General features: G+C 39.7%; 2 protein-coding genes across 3 annotated transcripts in view; one reads left to right on the top strand and one right to left on the bottom strand.

Moving 5' to 3' along the window:
- The window catches only part of RICTOR (RPTOR independent companion of MTOR complex 2), an 89,679-nt gene extending 80,859 nt beyond the window's left edge, over positions 1-8,820 (top strand). The window contains exons 34-38 of the mRNA XM_076361875.1: positions 281-514; positions 1,747-1,899; positions 2,656-2,779; positions 3,684-3,822; positions 3,992-8,820. Of these exons, the coding sequence (XP_076217990.1) occupies positions 281-514; positions 1,747-1,899; positions 2,656-2,779; positions 3,684-3,822; positions 3,992-4,066 (725 nt within the window). The 3' untranslated portion in view covers positions 4,067-8,820. The remainder of the gene's footprint in view (positions 1-280; positions 515-1,746; positions 1,900-2,655; positions 2,780-3,683; positions 3,823-3,991) is intronic.
- Positions 8,821-11,413: 2,593 nt separating this feature from the next.
- OSMR (oncostatin M receptor) overlaps positions 11,414-19,120 on the bottom strand; it is a 42,199-nt gene continuing 34,492 nt past the window's right edge. For both annotated transcript variants that reach the window (XM_076362914.1, XM_076362913.1), the window contains exons 14-19: positions 18,893-18,994; positions 18,269-18,448; positions 16,377-16,541; positions 14,231-14,309; positions 13,878-13,950; positions 11,414-12,837 (exon numbers count right to left, since the gene is read on the bottom strand). In XM_076362914.1, the coding sequence (XP_076219029.1) occupies positions 12,388-12,837; positions 13,878-13,950; positions 14,231-14,309; positions 16,377-16,541; positions 18,269-18,448; positions 18,893-18,994 (1,049 nt within the window). In that variant the 3' untranslated portion in view covers positions 11,414-12,387. The remainder of the gene's footprint in view (positions 12,838-13,877; positions 13,951-14,230; positions 14,310-16,376; positions 16,542-18,268; positions 18,449-18,892; positions 18,995-19,120) is intronic.

Below are 19,120 nucleotides of genomic sequence, written 5' to 3'. Positions count from 1 at the left end.
CGCTTATCTTCTTACAATATGTGTGTACAGTATGTGTGTTTAGAGGTTGAATTCTGTCCTTTGCAATGTTTTGTTATATATGATAAGCCAGGACTAAAACATGACGTCTACTTCCCGAATGGTAACAATCTTGGGAGCTTAACCACTCAAAAAGAAGTTTCTAGATCTTCGCACAGAGCCCCTCCCCAGCCTTAAAAGGCTTAAAAGGGGAAATTTAATTGAAATAATGCTGGTTGCTTGGTTTTGTTTGTTTTTCTGATGTCTAATTACTTATCTACAGGTCTTCCATCAGGTACAAGTGATGTTGTCAAAAGCCCTTTTCAGATGCTCCGACAGCAGATCAGTCTCACAGAAATAATGAATACGAGCCGATCAGATGCCTCTCAGTTTTTAGAAAATACAGAGGATACGGGGCTACAGGAGCACACAGATGAGAACTGCCTTTACTGTGTCTGCATTCAAATACTGGGTTATCAGCCTAACAACAAAATTAATTCTTCATATAGTCGTACAGGTTAGTGTTTCTTGTGGGGAGGTGTGATAAAACTGAATGAAAATATTGAATTTTGTTCATCTTTAAAATGGATTAATCTGTAAGGGTTTTTTTTCTTACTGACTGTTGACCTTGAAATTAATTCTCCGTAATAAACTCACTGTGCAACCAATGGTATTTCTATGGTCATTTCCAGCTTTTCGATTTCTAGTGGTGTTAGGTTGACTAGGTGTCTGCATGCTTCTTTTAAATATTTCTAAGAGCTTATCAAAACATAAAATTTGAAACCTAATTTAGTACTTAAAATCCACGTCCTGAAAACTGACGCTTGCTGTCAAACTAATGAAAATGCTTAGTAGGAATCCTCACTGTTTTACAAGTGTTACAAATTCAGGTAGTAACACATAAAGAGTACTGTTGGCAAGGGGGATGTACAAAACGTGAGGAATGGCCCAGAGAGCTGAGTTTCAGCTTGAGTTCAGTATCAAGAAGGAATGGCAAATAAAGTCCCAGCTATAGTCTTCAAATAGCGTAAGGGGATTACAGGTGTGGCAGAGCCAGGCTCTTGTCAGAGGCACACAGCCAAAGGATGGGAGGCCACAAACACATGCTGCAGGAATGGAAATTCCAGTTGAACTTAAGGGGAAACTCCACAGTGTAACCTCATCTCATTTTGAGCTGAACCCTTCTTTGAGCAAGGGGTTGAACTAAGTGATCTCCAGAATTCCCTTCAGACCTGTGTTTTTCTGTGGTTCTGTTAACTGTGCGACAATTAAAAGCATGGATTTTATATTCATCTCTTCAAATCCAAAATTCCAAAAGCTGTGGATAGTGAAACCTCCCAGAAGAATCTTACATCTTTCCATTGATGAAGTCAGAGCCCTTTCTGCAACACCTGTGGTAATTGTATGAGCAAAAAAAATTATGTGTATGTAAGAGCATCTTTATTATGTTACGTAAAATAGAGCACAGATGTATCAATAAGAGCTGTATGTGTGATAGTTTTTAGGCTTCTTTCAGTGTCAAAAAGAGTTCATTATTTTCACTCGAGTATTTTAAGAATCAAAAAAAGTTACTTTTAGACATTTTGAGGACAATTTGTCCAAAATCCAACATCTAGTTGCCAGCTGGTTTATATGCACAGTACTTAGTGCATCAGTGTCTTGCATGCTTACCATTGTTGAAAAATAAGAAAAGCATTTGAAGTGAGGACAAGTGTGAATAACAAAGATGCAACATCTTGTTTATGTCAGATTTTTCAGACATTCCATATACTGACTGGTGTGGGCAGACCATACACAATCACTTAGATGTGCATTCCTCCAAATTTTCTGGAATTTCAGGCTGTAGTGATGCAGTATCCCATGGTTCAGCTAGCAGCACCAAGAGTACAGAACTTGTACTAGGTAAGTTTGAAAGCCTTATATGATTATTAGAGACTATAACTCTTAAAGTATTTTTTAGGTATTGTGGAAAAATAATATTTCATTTATACGGCAACAAAGTAATGCTTATTTAAAAAAAAAAAAAAGAAAAGAAAAAAAAAAACAAACAGAAAAACAAGAATAAAAAGAACAAGCATCTCCAGATGGGAGAACATACTTCTAAACTCTTCTCCTTTTGCTATACAACGTTTCTGCAGGTTATTAAATAGCTCTGTATCTGACATTACAAGCAAATTGATTGCCTTTTTTCCCCACGCTGTTACTAGTTTAAAAAAAAAAAATTAAAAACCCCAACTGAATCTCTAAAAGAGAGACATTTTTTTAGGCTTGTGTTTTACATTTTGAAATACCGTAATGTCTTATGAAGTAGCTGGTTGCTAACTTCTCCAACATCTGATGGAAACAGAGCAGGTAATCACTCACCCAGTTTGCAACATGATTTAGTGGTAGGGACAGCACTGTAATTGAATCTTACAGGTTTTTCTATTTGTGAAATGGTAGTTTACCTTTTTAAAATATTTCTGTGTTAAAATTCCTGAAGGGGGGGGGGTTCAATTTTAATTTCAGTGGAAATATTTGTTGATAGTTCAGAATACATACATAAATATATAGGGGGGGGGTGTTTATGGAATGCTAAAACAGACTTATGTGGCATAGGATTAGCACAGTCAAAGACTATTCTGTTTAAACTCCATACTGTTTAATTTGTTTTTCCAGGAGTAAAATCAATCCCAGATGATACACCAGTGTGCAGAATACTTCTGCGGAAAGAAGTCTTACGTTTAGTAATCAATTTGAGTAGTTCAGTAGGAACTAAAGGCCATGAAACTGGACTTCTGACGTAAGTTCAATACATTTCAGACGTTTTAGAAACATTTAGTTGTATGTATTCTCTAAGATCTCTGGGATAGCGATTAACCTTATTTCTGACTTCTCAAAAAATTGTCACACAGGTATGATGGAATGTAACGTAAAAGCTAAGCAAAGAATCTTCCTTTTGGTTTTTTTGCTCTCTTTAATTTCTTACTCTTCCCCAGTCTTTTTAAAATCAGTAATTCAACTGTAGTGATATTTCATTACATACCCAGTATATCATGCATCTTTAAAAAATAAACGGTAATTCTTTTTTGTTATTTGTGCCAAATAATATATATCAGATAAGCAGAATAACAAACTGAAAGTAACTTCTTGAGAAATACAAATCTGCTTTGAGCAAGAGTACAACTACTGGAATTAATTTATAGAAAAAATCATGTTAAAATACAGGAATATAAATCCAGGGACCAAATCTTATAATAAAACCTGTAGGTTTCTGGGCTAGTGACATTGGAAACTGACGTACAACTGCTAAAAGAAAACGGAGAAATGCTCATTTTAGTTTCAAAAATGCTTAGAGGTAATTAAGTTAGTTTTTCCATATTTTTTATTACTGCTGTACATGTGGATGCTAATTCTTTGATACACTGTTCTCTTCCTAAATCTATTGTTTTAAGACTAGGTGATCTGTACAACTTTCAAATCATATATTCTGTTTCATCTCATTAATATAGATTTCTTCCAGTTTGGTACAAAATAATGCTGTCTGTTCTGATTTTCTTGCTTCGTCAGATCCAGAATTTATAATGCCTATTACTGAAGAGTTCTACTTTGTTAAGGATGATAATAAAAATCTAACTGAACATTTTTTTAAAATACAATGGAAATCTGTTCAAGACTCACAAAAATTTGTTTTTTCTGTTTTTCAGAATTAAGGAGAAGTATCCCCAAGCATTTGATGACATATGCCTTTACTCCGAGGTGTCCTACTTGTTAGCACATTGTACGTTTCGACTTCCATCTCGAAGGTTCATTCAGGAGCTATTTCAAGATGTACAGTTCTTACAAGTAAGTGGAGGGTTCAAATGCGTTGAATGCACCAAAATGTGCCAGCTGGGTGCCGGTTTCATGTTTGAATAAAAGATGATTTCAGATATGTCTTAAAGGAAACCATTTTATGATGTCTCTCTAGTAAAATCTCTAACAACGTTAAAATTCATCTGTCCTTTTCCTTTAGATGCATGAAGAAGCAGAAGCTGTTTTAGCAGCACCGACACAACAGCCAGTAACGGATACATCAGCTGAATCCTGACCTCTGTCTCGCGCAGTGCATTGCATACAGACTTTCTGAAATCCTCAGACAACCTCTGACTGACTGGATAAAAAGCTTGGAGCATCATCTTCTAGACCGTTCCAGAAGCTACTGGTACCTGAAGACTGAACCGAAAACTTTTTCTTCCTCAACCAATTACTGCCCCAGTCTTTTGAGCCCTTTGGGGAGTTACTAAACATTACCATAGTTTTAATAATAGTATTACCAGTATATGCAAGAGCCGAGCACTGAACACCTCCACAAGTTTTCATTTCATTTTCTACCATAAATTAAAATAAAGAGGACAACATGCAGAGACATCTTTTTTGATTGACTTCTGATTCTGTTCCAGAGAAGCAGAACGATGCCTTGCTTTTTAAACCCTGGATACCAGGAGTCAGAGAGATGAGGGTGCATTCCATTGCCAGCAATGGGGAGCTGTGCTATAATCATGGACACCAGGGGATTAATGTTAGCCTTGCTCTGTTGGTTTTTGTACTGTTTATAACACTACTTGGGGGTTTGTAACTTCAGAGAGAAAGAAAAGCCTTTGTGAATCTGAGGTTTCCTTTAAGTTATTTTAATATTGCTGTAGTTGTAAGTCATTTTATTAGCAGTCTCTCCAATTTCATTACATTTACATACATGTATCTTATCTGAACCAGTTAAGGATTTTCACTACAGTTTGATTTTAAAAATAACAAATCATTTAAACTTAAAATGCTGAAATCAGATTGTTTTCCCTGAATGATATGCATGTGTTTGCAGTTTCTACACTCATGCTCATATAGTACGAACGTTGGTCTTACTCTTAACTAAAATCCTTTAAAAAGCATGATTTGTATCAGATAAATGAATATTGTATAAACTAAACTTGAAGGTATTTAATCATTGCTGCTTTTGTGAGAAGACATAATATGAGTGTTTTCCACGTTCCATGGAAACAGCCTTTTATAAAAACAAAGGTTCATTTGAAGTTTCAATGGATGAGTGAGCAAGCATCAGATAGTACTAATAATTGTAGTGAAAAGCCTTAAGTACCAAATTTTGGAGCAGCAGTACTTATAATTTTATACTGGTATTTAAGACTTCTTGCAAAAGTTGAATGAAACAGTGACTGTTAATGACTGAAATAGTTGCCTCTATCACGTTACTAGTGAGGTTTCTAAATTAATGAGTGCAAGCTTAAAAAAAAAAAGTAAGAATCCCCGTCACTTCTATCATGGATCTGAAGACTCAGAAGCCTTTATATGAAGGTAATATAAATATATGCAAATGTGTATATACAGTAGCATGGCCACCTTTGTTAGAATGCCTGTAATAGAAGGGATTACCCTTTGATTTTGATATAGGTGAATAATTCAGCTGGACTGTACTAAGTAGAACGTATTTTTATCCATTCACTTTTACCATTTTATATAATTGTCAGATTAATACTTAAGTGAAGATGAGTGAAATTTATCCTGATGCTCATAACTCTGTTCTTACTAGCTATGCTACTGGAGATTTCAATAAGTAGTCCTGTGAACAGTAAAACACGATTCCTAGTGAAATGTAGAATTTACTTGTTCTTATTGGAAATTTCATCTTGCCACATAAGCACTGCTTTGCAGCTATCACTTTACTGAGTTCTTATGTGCACTGCGTACCATGAAGTTCTGGTAAAGCAGATTGTAAGTTGCTGCTCATAGTCAAATTTAGTTCCTAAGATCACATTTTCCTGAGTTCCCACTGAAAGAAGGAGCGAAAAGAAACTGATTCAATTCTTCTGTGGTCAGTGACACAAATAATGTATCTATGTGTCAAGGCATGTTTGAAATGCTCTGAAAGCATACCACACCAGTAACTATTGGACATTTCTGGTCATAAGAAATAAATGCTTCTGTAAAACCAAAATGTCAGTCACAGTAGACCAAATAGTGGTATAAACTCCAAAGGAAATAATGTAGTTTTCCCAAAAACGGGGCTAGTGTATCTTATACAGTAGTTTCAAACACTACCTCAGTTAGGCTAGAGTGTAAGAGATTTGTTTTAATAACTAGATGGGGTTACACCAAACAATTTCATGTTATTTTTCTGCAGTTAAAGCAAAATAAACAAGTTTTATCACCTGTATTTAAAAAAACACCTTTGTTCATTTGTTACCAGTTTAACCCATAGCACTTAATGTAGAAAGCGCCATAGGAAGCCTCTGGTTATAAAAAGGTAAGCAAAAGCAATGTCAGTATAGTTCTGAGAGACTCTCCATTCTGAAATGTTTGTGTTCTGAAGTACTCGCTTGTGTGGGGATCCATGACAACAGAAACTTGACATACAAATTATGGCTGCAAATTCGGTTATAAAACGTGATTTTTTTTTTCCTCTGAAAGTGTATGAGTGTCAGTAGATTTCAACAAGTATGCATCAAGGATGTAGAGTCTGTACTGTACATAACATACAACATTTCTAGGATTAGTTTACATATTTACATTGAGCTCACGTTAATGTTTCATTTTAATTGGCAAATGAAGGGATACTGTTATTGAAGGAATTTGATATTGGCCTAGTTATAAACTGTGAATTTCTAATTCCATAGATTTCTTTTTTAAAATAGCCCTTCCAAAGTTCTCATTTTGGGGTATTATTTGCTTCATGATAAAGCTTCAAAAGAAAACAGTAGTAAATAAAAATTGTGCTTATATTAACCCTAATAAGGAATCCTTCCGCTTCCACTAGAAAGGTTTGCAAGGGAAGCTGACAGACCACCCGCTTTGTATTTTTCCAGTCCAAACAATTGGTGATACTGTCGAATAAATGATAAAGCATGTAGTGTTCACTTACACCGTATACAAATACAGTTTGGTTGCTGTGGCAAAGAAAGCTCCTGAATGATTCAACATGCTAGCACAAAATACTCAGCTCCGGGGCGAGCGCCTTTGTGGGAAGGAGAGGCTGGCTGTGAAACCAGTCGCATTTAGTCTACTACATTAGCTGGCTCCTTTTCTCAGTCTGCTTTCACAGCCAGTGGAAAGGGATAGCCCGTTCCAAAGGGCAGAGAGCTAACTAAAGGGCTCCCAATTGCTTCCCCGAGGGCCTGTTTCTCTCCACTGAGTGGGGAGGAGGACGAAGCTGGGCGCTGCGAGTGTCTTTTTGGGGAGACACCTTTTCAGCTGTCTGAAATTCAGAGATGCTGAATGCTCCCAGCTGTCATGGACATCACTTAGAGCTGGAAATGGTCAGGCTTTGAGGCACCTAACTTGTATGCTGGGCCCTTGGCATGTTGTATTTGAAACCGTTGCTTTTCCTGTTCTGACAGTTCTTAATTGACCTGACACACGTACCCTAGATGTGCTCTCGTTGGGTTTTCTTGTTTTTTCCCCAAGGCACAATGAAGTGCTAGAGTATTTGGTAGTTTAGGGCACAGTGGCTTGGCACACTGAGGTGAGCTGCCCTTACAAACATTTAAAAAGGCAGCAGTGAGAATCCTGCTAGTCTTTGTCGTTTTATTTTGAAACAGATGTAGTGGTCTTGAATGAGAGTTGTAATTTGCAGTGAGTGAGTGGAAAAACCTATAGCACCTTTACTAGGTGCCTGAAGAGAAAGGTAGCTGTTCGAGAAATATGCAATAATCAAAGCCTAGTAGAGTTGTTGCTGCTTCTTAGCCTGTGTCCTGGACTTGGTATTTGGCTTTTTGGACTGCAGGAAGCTGGTGTTACCTTGTAAGTGAACGTGAGCTCAAGCTGAGCAACCGCAGTGGAGGATTCTTGCCAGGCTTCGGAGCGTCTCTGAGGTTTCTGCTCGCCTCCCGGCAGGGCTGCACAAACGTCCTGTTACTCAGAGCTTCACTGGAGCCGGTTGAAAGCAGATCCTGTAACTTAAAAAAAAGTTACACTTCTATTGTCATGTGCTTATTAAAGTTGTACTAGGTGAGAGTAATATCTGAGAACTGCAGAAGACCTTTGGGAACATGCTAGAAACCGTATTTGTATTTCGCTAGTAGCCCCCCATCACCTTGGTTTTTGTTCAAGTCCTGATTCTGGTTCCCTGGATAGTTTTGTTTTCAACAGATTTGTATGTTCAGTAAAGAATGTGGATTTTCTTTGGACTGTTTTTGTAACGTAGATGGATAGCAATGCCACAGCATGCAGAAATTGCACATTTTGCTTGATTTGCTTTGTAAAATACACTCTTTTATTTGAGAAATGTAATTTATGCCAAAAAGTGTAACATGCCATTTTGCCACTGAATAGGGTGTTTTAGCACAAGATGCAATGTGTAAGGGGGGAAAAGGCAGACATTTTGTAGATTTAATTGAAAAATTGCTCCATTACTGGGCTGTCAGCATCCCTAAAACTGCATTACAAGAGATTATCTAAATTAATCATTCTGAGGAGGGAAGGGATCAATGAAAATCTCAAGACTTACTCTCCCTGTCCCGTGTGGTCTTTTTGTATTTAGTAATACGCTGCTACATATTTGGAGGTCCTAGTGTTTGTAGGTCACTGAAAAGACATTGAAATCGGATTTATATTGTATACCTGTAACATAGAAAGAAAAAGTATTTATATATTTTCCGTAAGAATATTGCATTGAGCTGTGTATAATTTAAACAGAGGCTTGTCCCAAAATGGTATTGCCCACCTTGATTTTTTTTTGGTGTTTTTTCTGGTTTTTTTTGTATAGTGTGTACAGTTCACGTCAATGGGCATTAAAAGCCTCCTGAAGCGTAATCTTATCAAAAGGGATGCATTGTTAATAAAATGTACTTAAACTTACAGTTGTTCTGGTCTCATATGTACCTCTCAGCACTAGAAATGGGTTGGAATTTTATTTATATTTGTAAGTTACTAATTAACTAGAACAACCTGAAGCTTTCAAAATAAAATTTGTCAAAAATATATTTTACATTTAATGCTTTGTAAGATGTCTTATAAAAGTAGAAGGGGACTCTTTAATAGTTTGTACACCATTTTTATTTTAAAAATTTAGCATACTGAGAATAATTTTCTATTATGTGATGGTTTAAGTATTAGCATTTCAACAACAGCTGTCAAAGTTGAATTATAAACAAAAAAAATGACAGAAGTTGACAGTTTTTAACTCATTCAACCATTAATGCAAGACAGATGTCTTTAAAAATATAAAATTGCCTCCCCGCCCATGCAAAAATACTTTTCTAATCCTCATTTCTAGTGCCCGGACTGTACCCTTTGACTGGCACGAAGGCGTTGTCCTCCGTGGAATCCTCTGCTTGTGTGCTTTTAAGCACAGGTGGTTTCATGAAATGGCACCCATCAGGGCTGGCAAGCAGAAGGGCGTATGGACAGAGAGGAGCTAACTTCTCATCGCCTCGCGAAGCAATCTGGTACCTGGTAAAGCGCTTCCTTGCTTCCAGATAATGACGTTTCATCAGTGCAGGGTCTCCCCAGGGAAGACCAAGGGAGCTGAGGTGGGAACTCCCACCAGGCCGGCGTGTCTCACCCCACCGTCGGGAAGGCACAACTGGCTACATCGCCCCCACACCCCCCTCCTTCGTTACAGCTGTCCTCTGGCATCGGGAACTGCAGCATGTTGAAATTTAAAATGTTTTGTGGGATAGTCTGACTTTTCACCGACTTCTGTATCGGAATCCCTTAGATGTGTAACTCTTGATTCAGGATACCTTTCAAACCTTTTTAAATAAACAGGCCTCTTTTTGAAATGCACAGCTAGGAAGTTTTATTTCGGTAGCGGCAAAACAGCTCCCTTCTGTTTATTGGCCTTTTTTCCAGCAGTAAAACTTTTAAACTACACAAGTATATATGATGTGATGAAACACTTTTAGAACATTTCCTTCTCCAGTCGTAAAGATAGTATGGTATCAAACTTTCAGATTCACTGTAACCCAAAGGAGAGCAATGTAAGGGAGGAAGTTTCTCTGAGATGTCTCCACTGAATAGCATCGGCCTCCTCTCTTTCTTACTTCCCTGTTCTCTGCCAAGCTGCAGCTCAGTTAAATGTGACCAGCCATGTTTCCTTACTCCACTGTCTGAAGGCTGAAAGGAAGGACCATACTGCATTTTTTTTCTACTTCTGAAGTAAATCTGTGTGTGACCTGCATGTGGACACAGCCCAGTGTGCGTTGACTGGATACCTCTAGCCACACAATTAGCCACCTGTGTGCTTGCACCTTTGTACTTCACCTTTGCCTGCCCGAAGACTTCTCCCTCTGTTTGCAGTCAATGCTTGTCTCGGCCAAAGCCTTGTTGGTTTTCCCGTTGCAACACAGCCCGTGCCTATATATCTATAGGCAGCAGCAGCGTAAAACCTAGATGTGGTCCAGTACCAAAACTTATTTCTGTCTGCAGCTGTCTAGTTTTTAGGAAGTGTGATTAGCTAGTTAAACATAGGGAAGATGAGTAAATGCATTTTAATAAATTAGCTGAAGATCAAATTGTAAAAAACACTTCGTATTTTCCCTTTTGAGAACTGCTTATTCTGTGCTCTGAAGTTGAATTCTTTTACTTGTGAAAGATTCCAGACAACATCATAATTAGGCAAAAACAAAGGATTCCTTGTGCGCCGAGGAGGTTAATCTGATGAGGCCTTCAGATACAATTCCAACTATTCTGCTTCATTACAAATGTACAACTTTTTCAAATCAAAATGGAAGCCCAAATTCACCGCTGCCTACTGTTGCAATTCCGAGTGTTACAATAAAAATATTTTTTTTTTTTTTTTAATACATGCAAAAGTAGCGTTGGAAGATCTAGCTGATATGCAGCCTGAATATGATGTTCTTCACAAATGGGATTCATACACCTGTGCATCTGACTACTGTCTGCCTGCTTGTTTGGGGCTTGCTATGTAAGTGCAGGGGTTAATGCCAAAAGAAGTTAAGTTCATGTGCACGAGCGGAGAGACAGTGCCACGGTAATACCTCTGCAAATAGCTGCCCTGCTGGAAAAACAGTTCCTTTCCGCTTAACTCCCCACATTTCTTTGTTCAGTTAAGAGGATTTTGTTTAGGATTTTCAAGGGTCATTCTTCCAGGCAGAGAAGGCAGAAGTGTGAGGAGCTGCAGTTACCAGAAACGGGAGTGGAAGCCCACTAACAGGGGCCTGTACTATAAAAACCTGTTTTCTGGACTCTTTCATCCACCAAATGTAGTTGGAAGACAGGTGAAGTAAAAGCAGGCCAATCACTGGATTTTGGGGCACAGGGTAAGCACTCCTAGAGTTCCTTCTAATCGTTCACTAACGCGCCACTGTTGTGGTTTAACCCAGCAGGCACCTCAACACCACGCAGCCGTTCGCTCCCTCCTCCCCACCCTGGTGGGATGGGGGAGAGAATCAGGGGGAAAAAAAAAGTAAAATTCGTGGGTTGAGATAAAGAGCATTTAATAGGACAGAAAAGGAAGGGAAAATAGTAATAATGATAAAACAATATACAAAAGTGATGCACAATGCAATTGATGTCCAGCCAGCTCCCGAGCAGCGGTCACCGCCCCCCCCGGCCAACTCCCCCCAGTTTATATACTGAGCATGACGTCACATGGTATGGAATGTCCCTTGGGCCAGTTTGGGTCAGCTGTCCCCCCCTGTGCCCCCTCCCAGCTTCTCGCTGGCAGGGCATGAGAAGCTGGAAAGTCCTTGACTGGTGTAAGCACTACTTTTAGCAACAACTAAAACATCGGTGTGTTATCAACATTATTCTCATCCTAAATCCAAAACACAGCACTGTACCAGCTACTAGGAAGAAAATTAACTCTATCCCTGCCGAAACCAGGACAGCCACACTGAATGGAGTTGATGCCTTACACCATTTGAGAGAGAAAATACAGCGCACCCCTGCCATGTTACTGGGCTGAGGCAGACTCCGAAGCTGGGTAATGCTCCATGCACAGCTGCACAATACACACTGGCTAGGGGCGGCCAGAGCACATAGTACGCATGGGCAGCATACTGCAAGCAAAATACACTCCTTGAGCACAACCACCTACCTGCTTGTTTAACTTGCTCTTCTACTTTCTGAAAAAATTTTTAAGCTCTGCAAAATACAGTAGTTCTTTGCATCAGGCTATGAGGAACTGCTGTGATCTAACCTTCTACATAATACAGGCCACAAAACAGCCTGTAAGTCTTATCTAATGCCCGTAACTTGTGATGAAACCTTAGCACGCATCATGCCTGTGCACAAATCGGTATTTTTAAACTTGTCCCAAAGCAAGAGCTTTGCAGCGTTAACAGAAGTAGGGCAGTTGGGCTTGTGAAAGCCTTCATCAAAAGGAGAAGTTGTGGTTTTAGAAATTCTTACTTACATTGTGTAACCAAAATCTGGATGGACTCAATGGAGGACAGTACATCAAAGCCTCCTCCCTAGGCAGTGCACAGCTGTTTGTGAAATGTATCTCAGACTGGTCTTTCTGCCAGCTGTTTCTCTGGGTGTTGAGGCAGCATCTTCATTAAAAATATCAAAGTAGTAGTGTGGCTGGTACAGCGCTACTGACAGTTCTGGCTTACTTGCTTCTAATGTCACCGGTATTTGATAGGGATCAGATTCAACTCCAAGATGAGAAGAATAAGCAAAATTTTCAAACCAAGTATGAGCCTGAGGTGTAGGTGTGGGTGTAAAGTCTCTCTCCCCGTTTTCATTAGGGTAAATCCAGGAAGAATTGTGACCACCAATCTTATCTTCTGTTGGTGTTGAAGACAACTGACTCCATGGATGTAATTTCTGGGCTTCAGCCTTATTGTCCACTGCTAGCATATCAGGAATGCAGTCGCTTATTTTCAATACTTTCTCAGAACTGATCTACAAGAGAATAATAAAAAAAAAAAATAATTACTCAATGAAAGAAGCCCAGAGTAAAGGAAAGGGGGTGATTACTTCAATAATCACTTCCAATATTGTCTTACAAATTTTTTTTAATTTGGATTTTTCAAATAAATGAACAGAATTTGAAGGAAAACATATGTACAGAATGTTCAGTGGAAGCTGTATTTTATGTGGAATTTATCACAGTATTTATTTAGAGATTTCTTTTTTAAGCAAGTTCAATATGACTACATTTGAAGGAGGAACCATGTCCCTCTATTTCAAAGACTTTGCCAGGGTTTTGATGCGTGCAGTTTTTAGTCCGAACCACTAGCAACTGGAAGGCAGCAGCATGGGCTGTTAGGTTGTACGGACTCCTCCCTCTGGCGCTAGTGTTCACTGAACACCAGCAGCAAAAAGGCAGCAGCCCCACGTGTGCCAGGGTAAAGACATGCTCCTAGTTTTGTGACCCCTTTGCATGCAGCATGGAAGCAGCAGCTTCCGGTTCGACGGGCCTACAGAAGAAGCTGAAGGCCTTTTGCCAATCCTTCCTCCCAGCCAGACCTGGCAGTGCCTGGCAGAAGCCACTGCACCCTCCCAAGGGCCAGCGAGTGCATCCCTCTGCTGTGCCCTACAGCAGAGGGACACGTGGGGCAGGAGGAGCGGGCGGATACAGTTCACAGGCTGCAGCAAAGCGCAGTACCGTCTGGTCTGTTGTACTCGGACAGTGCTGGGTTTTGAACAGTAATACTGGAAGAATCACCTACTGTATCAAAAGATTTCATGTATTCTCCAATTATGCTTTCACTTTTTGCAGTAACAGACTGCAGAATATAAACTGATTGATCACTGGAGTCACATGAATATCAAAAGGAGGATTTTTCCACTAAATGATGATATTAAATTATGTTGATTTCTGTATAATGAGCGTCACTCATTTTTAAATGTAGTCAACACAAGAAAAATATTTTTCTGAAACTTTACTAATCAAAGAATGGAAAAATTAAAAATTCTAGATTTTCAGTGATCTTTTTTACCTTAAACTCTTTGAACGACAGCACTTCGCTCTTGTTAGGACTAGGTATTACAGGACAGCAGCACTCCTTCACCCTGGAAATAAGAGAGCAAAACAAATGACGTTTTTGTTCTCTCATCAAAGCATATTCTGCCAGCAAAAGCCACATGTAGATGTGTACAGAAACAGCAGCAGATGATGAGTATCTCAGAAATGCCGCAAGCCAAATAGTTACAACACCCACACAGCTGGACAGTCAAAGGAAAAAATGAGTGAGGCCTTACACCAGGCTGGAAGCAACAAGCTGCAGATGTGGTTTGTGAATTATGCTAGTTATGCTCTCTGTCTACAACAGAAAAATGCACTATAACTTACCACTTCATCTTCCAGCGGCATACAGCTGCTACTAGTGATGGAACTATCACTAGCAGGACTAGAAGGTACAGCACGTTTGCTGTGGAAGAAAAATACTTTAAAAGTTTGTTTTCAACTTCTCACCTGTTAAAGTCAATATAGCCTGAGTTTCTGGAACAAAAATAACATCAAGCCCATGTGGGATACTTGCCACTAACTCAGCAGTAAAACTGTGTGGTCCATGGTTGCAAGATAGTTTGGCTGGAAGTTCTGGGATACAGGTGTAAGTCTTTGGACCTTGATTTCCTTTACCAAAACTGAATTATTACTAGATTGCTTTTAATTTGCCCTCCTATTGGCATCTTAACTACAAGGGTAAACTTCCAAAAGTTAAGACAATGATAACCTCACTTAACTATTTGTTTTAGGTTTTCTGTCAGATCCCCAGAGACGACAGATTTTTACCATGAGACATTGACAGAACATCTGTACCTCCAGTATGGACGGACTGTAGCAAGACAGCAACACTACACAAGTGTTCATGCTCTCCTAGGATTTATGCTGACACAAGAATCTCAGTATTTCCTTCTAGATGGAAGACACAGTCTTGGGCTACATTTTCCACAAGCAGGCTGAGGGGCAACACGGCTTAGTGCTCGCTCTCCCTCTGCCCTGGCCAGTGCCCTCTTGCCCTGTGCCAGCGAGTTTGTGTTTCCCTACCACACACCACAACAGGGAATGGACACATTACATTCTCCTTTTATCTTTTCTGGGTTAATTAAGCCCCCATTTTGATTCCCTGCATGGCTGTGCCTGCACAAGAGAAGGCTGGCTAATGGGAGCTGGAACATAGGTGTAAGAGGCAGAACTGCCTCTGTGCGGGAACGGTGAGGGTTTAGACACTGTTCTGCTAGTTAGCCTAAAACATGATGTCTCCTTGCATGAGCCAATGCTTCACCCTTTCCTACCCCTCCCCCTTCACCTCCACCTCCCAACAAATTTTTCAAAACCAGGCATCTCCAGTTTGGATCATAAGTGTCACAACCATGACTGCTGAGTGGTATTTTCAAGGGAACAGAACTACAGGCAAGTGATTTCCTGTTCTGCTTTGGTGATCAAATCTGCCCTGTTAGCAAACTACAATGCTCAAGCCAACAACCCCTTCTTATTGACTTCTGAAGGAGTTAACTTGGCAATGGATTTAAAGACTGATGAGAGTAAGAATCAACATTATAAGTTCAAGAGTCCATACAGAAATTACCTGTTTGCACACAGGTCTGTAGTTTTTCCCATATTAGAAAACTAGTTAAATCCAAATGCAATTCTTTAATGCATTCTAGCAAATAGGACTCACAAGTCATGCAAATGTGCGTATATTAAGCTATTTCCCAGATGTCCTGGTTTTGGCTGGGATAGAGTTAATTTTCTTCCTAGTAGCTGGTACAGTGCTGTGTTTTGGGTTTAGTATGAGAATAATGTTGATAACACACCAATGTTTTAGTTGTTGCTAGGTAGTGCTTACACCAGTCAAGGACTTTCCAGCTTCTCATGCCCTGCCAGTGAGAAGCTGGGAGGGGGCACAGCCAGGACAGCTGACCCAAACTGGCCAGAGGGACATTCCATACCATGTGACGTCATGCTCAGTACATAAACTGGGGGGAGTTGGCGGGGGGGCTGCTACTCAGGGACTGGCTGGGCATCAGTCAGCAGGTGATGAGCAACTGCATCATGCATCACTTGCTTTGTATATTCTGTTGTTATTATTACTATTTTAATTTATTTTATTTCAATTATTAAACTGTTCTTATCTCAACCCAGGAGTTTTCTCACTTTTGCTCTTCCGATTCTCTCCCCCATCCCACCCCGGGGGGAGTGAGCGAGCGGCTGTGTGGTGCTTAGTTGCCGGCTGGGGTTAAACCACGACACCAGAAAGATATGACTTAAATAAGGATGTAAATTTTTTTTCATTCTAAAATAAAAAACCACAGCCCCTTAAAAGTATCAAAATGCCATGTTGGTATGCACATTTCATTTCTCAGTTGAATCCTTTCTCAAGTTCATGTTACATTAAATTAAATGTTTTCCCTTGAGAAAGGAAGATTATTCTAACCTTTTAAATCATCTCATCCTTCTGCTAGAAGACAAATTTTCCACAGCCAATACTCACAGTTAAACGGTGTATCTATGTACATAAAGTTAACAATGGGAGTCTCTCCTCCACCTGTATATGCTTTAACCACTAGTTTGTATTTTGTGTTTGACAATAGGTATTTCACGGTGTATCTCTTTTCTTCTGGGTTTTCAATTGTGTATTTGCATAGCACTGAATCATCTAAAATGAAACAGATAAGATAGAATCACAGAATCACAGAATCACAGAATAGTTTGGGTTGGAAGGGACCTCTAAAGGTCATCTAGTCCAACCGCCCTGCCGTGGGCAGGGAGAGGTTTCACTAGACCAGGTTGCTCCAAGCCCCATCCAACCTGGCCTTGAACACTTCCAGGGATGGAGAGTCCACAGCTTCTCTGGGTAACCTGTTCCAGTGTCTCACCACCCTCACTGTAAAAAAATTCTCCCTTATGTCCAATCTAAATCTGCCATCTTTTAGTTTAAAACCGTTACCCCTTGTCCTATCACTACAGGCCCTGGTAAAAAGTCTCTCTCCATCTTTCTTATAAGCTCCCTTTAAGTATTGAAAGGTTGCAATAAGGTCTCCCCAAATTACAAATCAGCTTAACTGAGACCGCTAGACCACTGAAATAACAGAACATTTGCAAGCAGTCTTCTTTGTAATTTGCACACTTTCTTCTGAGAAGGATGACGCATCCTGATTCATTGCCACTGGGCTCAACTCACATCCCTTCTCACTGGACCATCCACAGCATTGCCAATTCTCTGGCAGACCACCCAGTAACTTGCTGTCAAAAGCTGCAACTGCTTGTTTTAATTTCCTTTCACTAGAGCTTTTTAACAGAATTATCTGGGTTTTGCCATTTCCTTTTTCACCAGAATCCTGTAGCCCTTAAGCTTAGGTCAAGTTCTTTGAAGGTAATCAAAAGCAAGAAAACTCTGCCTGAAAAAAATTCTTTGGCCTCTCTATTGTGCAACTTCTAGACCCCAGGGAGAAAAGGGTTAGCTTGTTCCTCCTGTTCCCAGTCACACCCCTTGTCTGCTAGCTCAGACAAACTGGGAAGCAGGAGATCTTTGATTTAAAGATTTTAAAGTCTAACTGGGATTACTTGCAGAATTATGGCACTTCTATAGTTATTTCTATCTAGGTACTCCTACATAAGCCTCCTTCAATTCAAACCAAGCTTTTCAGCCTGGTGCTAGTCTAATCAACAGAAGGATCTGATACAGGACATGACTCAACTGGAAGAAGGGCCGGGGGGGGGAGGAATACATCCTTGAACATGTTGGAAACTTCTGAAAATTATAATGGAGCAAAGTCTGGAGCAGTTTTGAGTGTGGAGCAGGAAGATGAGACATAAAAGTTTAAATGTGGCTTTGTGCCACCCCACAGCTCAGTTCTGCTGAAGGAACTCCACTGTAGAGCACAGCCACAAATACTTTCACTATAAAAGAATTTAAATGGGGAATTTACACAGTGCTGCAACTCTGAAGGAAATAAATTGTATCCCATCTGTTTCTAAAATACCCCAAATCCTAGTAAAACTAAACATGCTTCCTATGACTCTCATCCAAGTAGACCACAAACAGATGTTTTTGAAATTCATCCAAAACTCAGATCACAAGAGGCAGAAACTTGACTCCTCCTACAGTACTGCAAGAATCTTTTCTGGAGCTCACACTGGAGTTAAAGGAGCTACAGACAACAGGACGAGGGCTATAAATCTATATAAAGCCAGGACCCACTTCCGCCCATTAGCACTTCAAGCATTAGAGAGCAATCAAAAGCAGCAGGTGTTGAAATCTATATATTGCCTAATGAGCCAATTTGCCTGCCTAATGCAAACTTTCTAAGGGGCTGCAGCATCAGCAACAGCCACAAAGTCTTTCACCTATATCAACGACACAAATTCCTAAATCTCAGTTACCTGGAAGAACATGTTTTTTGGATCCTTTCAAACTGCAGTCCTCTTGTATAGGTGACACATAAACATGGTAGCCTCTTACAAAACCAGACTGTGTCTCATTTGTGAGATAAGAATCCCAAGATAGTGTTACTGCATTGAAAGTCAGTTCAACTTTTTTCACAGTAGGGTCACGCAGAGGAGCTGGAAGAAAGGAAATTCAAGTTAAACTTGCCGTTATTCTTCAAGAATGTTCATCTTCTCACTTGAAAAACATCTGAATTCCCATGTGGTGTTTCTGTTTATATCTTACTTGTATTTAAAAGCTTAACAAAGCCAAAGCGCTCCACACAAACTGTCAACTTCACAGAACCTTCACGCAGTCCATATTATACACAAAGCTATTAGAATAGCTATTGTTTAGCTATTCTAATTAACATGGACTCTGCCTCGTCATTGCACTAGTCAAATATCCTCGGTGTGGGGCCATGCACATTGCTGTATAACTTTTAAATGCTTCACTGTTGATATAGAAACAACACAGCTAATACATTTTTAGCTAGTTGCAGGAGGAAGGCTGTGGCATCCTTCTGTTTGTGACAGATGAATTTAGCAAATACACAAACCCTAAATGTGTTGCCAACTTACGTAGCTCTCTGAGATAACCAGTCTTCTTCTCCAGTAAGGAGGCTCTATTAGCCACAGATCCATAGATGTGGAAGTTGTATCTCACCCCCGGAACAAAAGCAGCTAGAAAATAGTGGAACTAATTAAAAAAATAGGTTATGGTTTGTCTTTTGGTTTTGCTGTTACTTAACTGCTTTCTGCAGAGGTCTATAATCCATTAGAAATCTTCTTTGTGTGCTATTGTGCTAT

This window comes from Aptenodytes patagonicus, chromosome Z (assembly GCF_965638725.1).
Source record: "Aptenodytes patagonicus chromosome Z, bAptPat1.pri.cur, whole genome shotgun sequence".
NCBI classification, from domain to species: Eukaryota; Metazoa; Chordata; class Aves; order Sphenisciformes; family Spheniscidae; genus Aptenodytes; species Aptenodytes patagonicus.
Note: the sequence above shows the minus strand (reverse complement) of the source record. Positions and strands in the feature narration are given on the sequence as shown.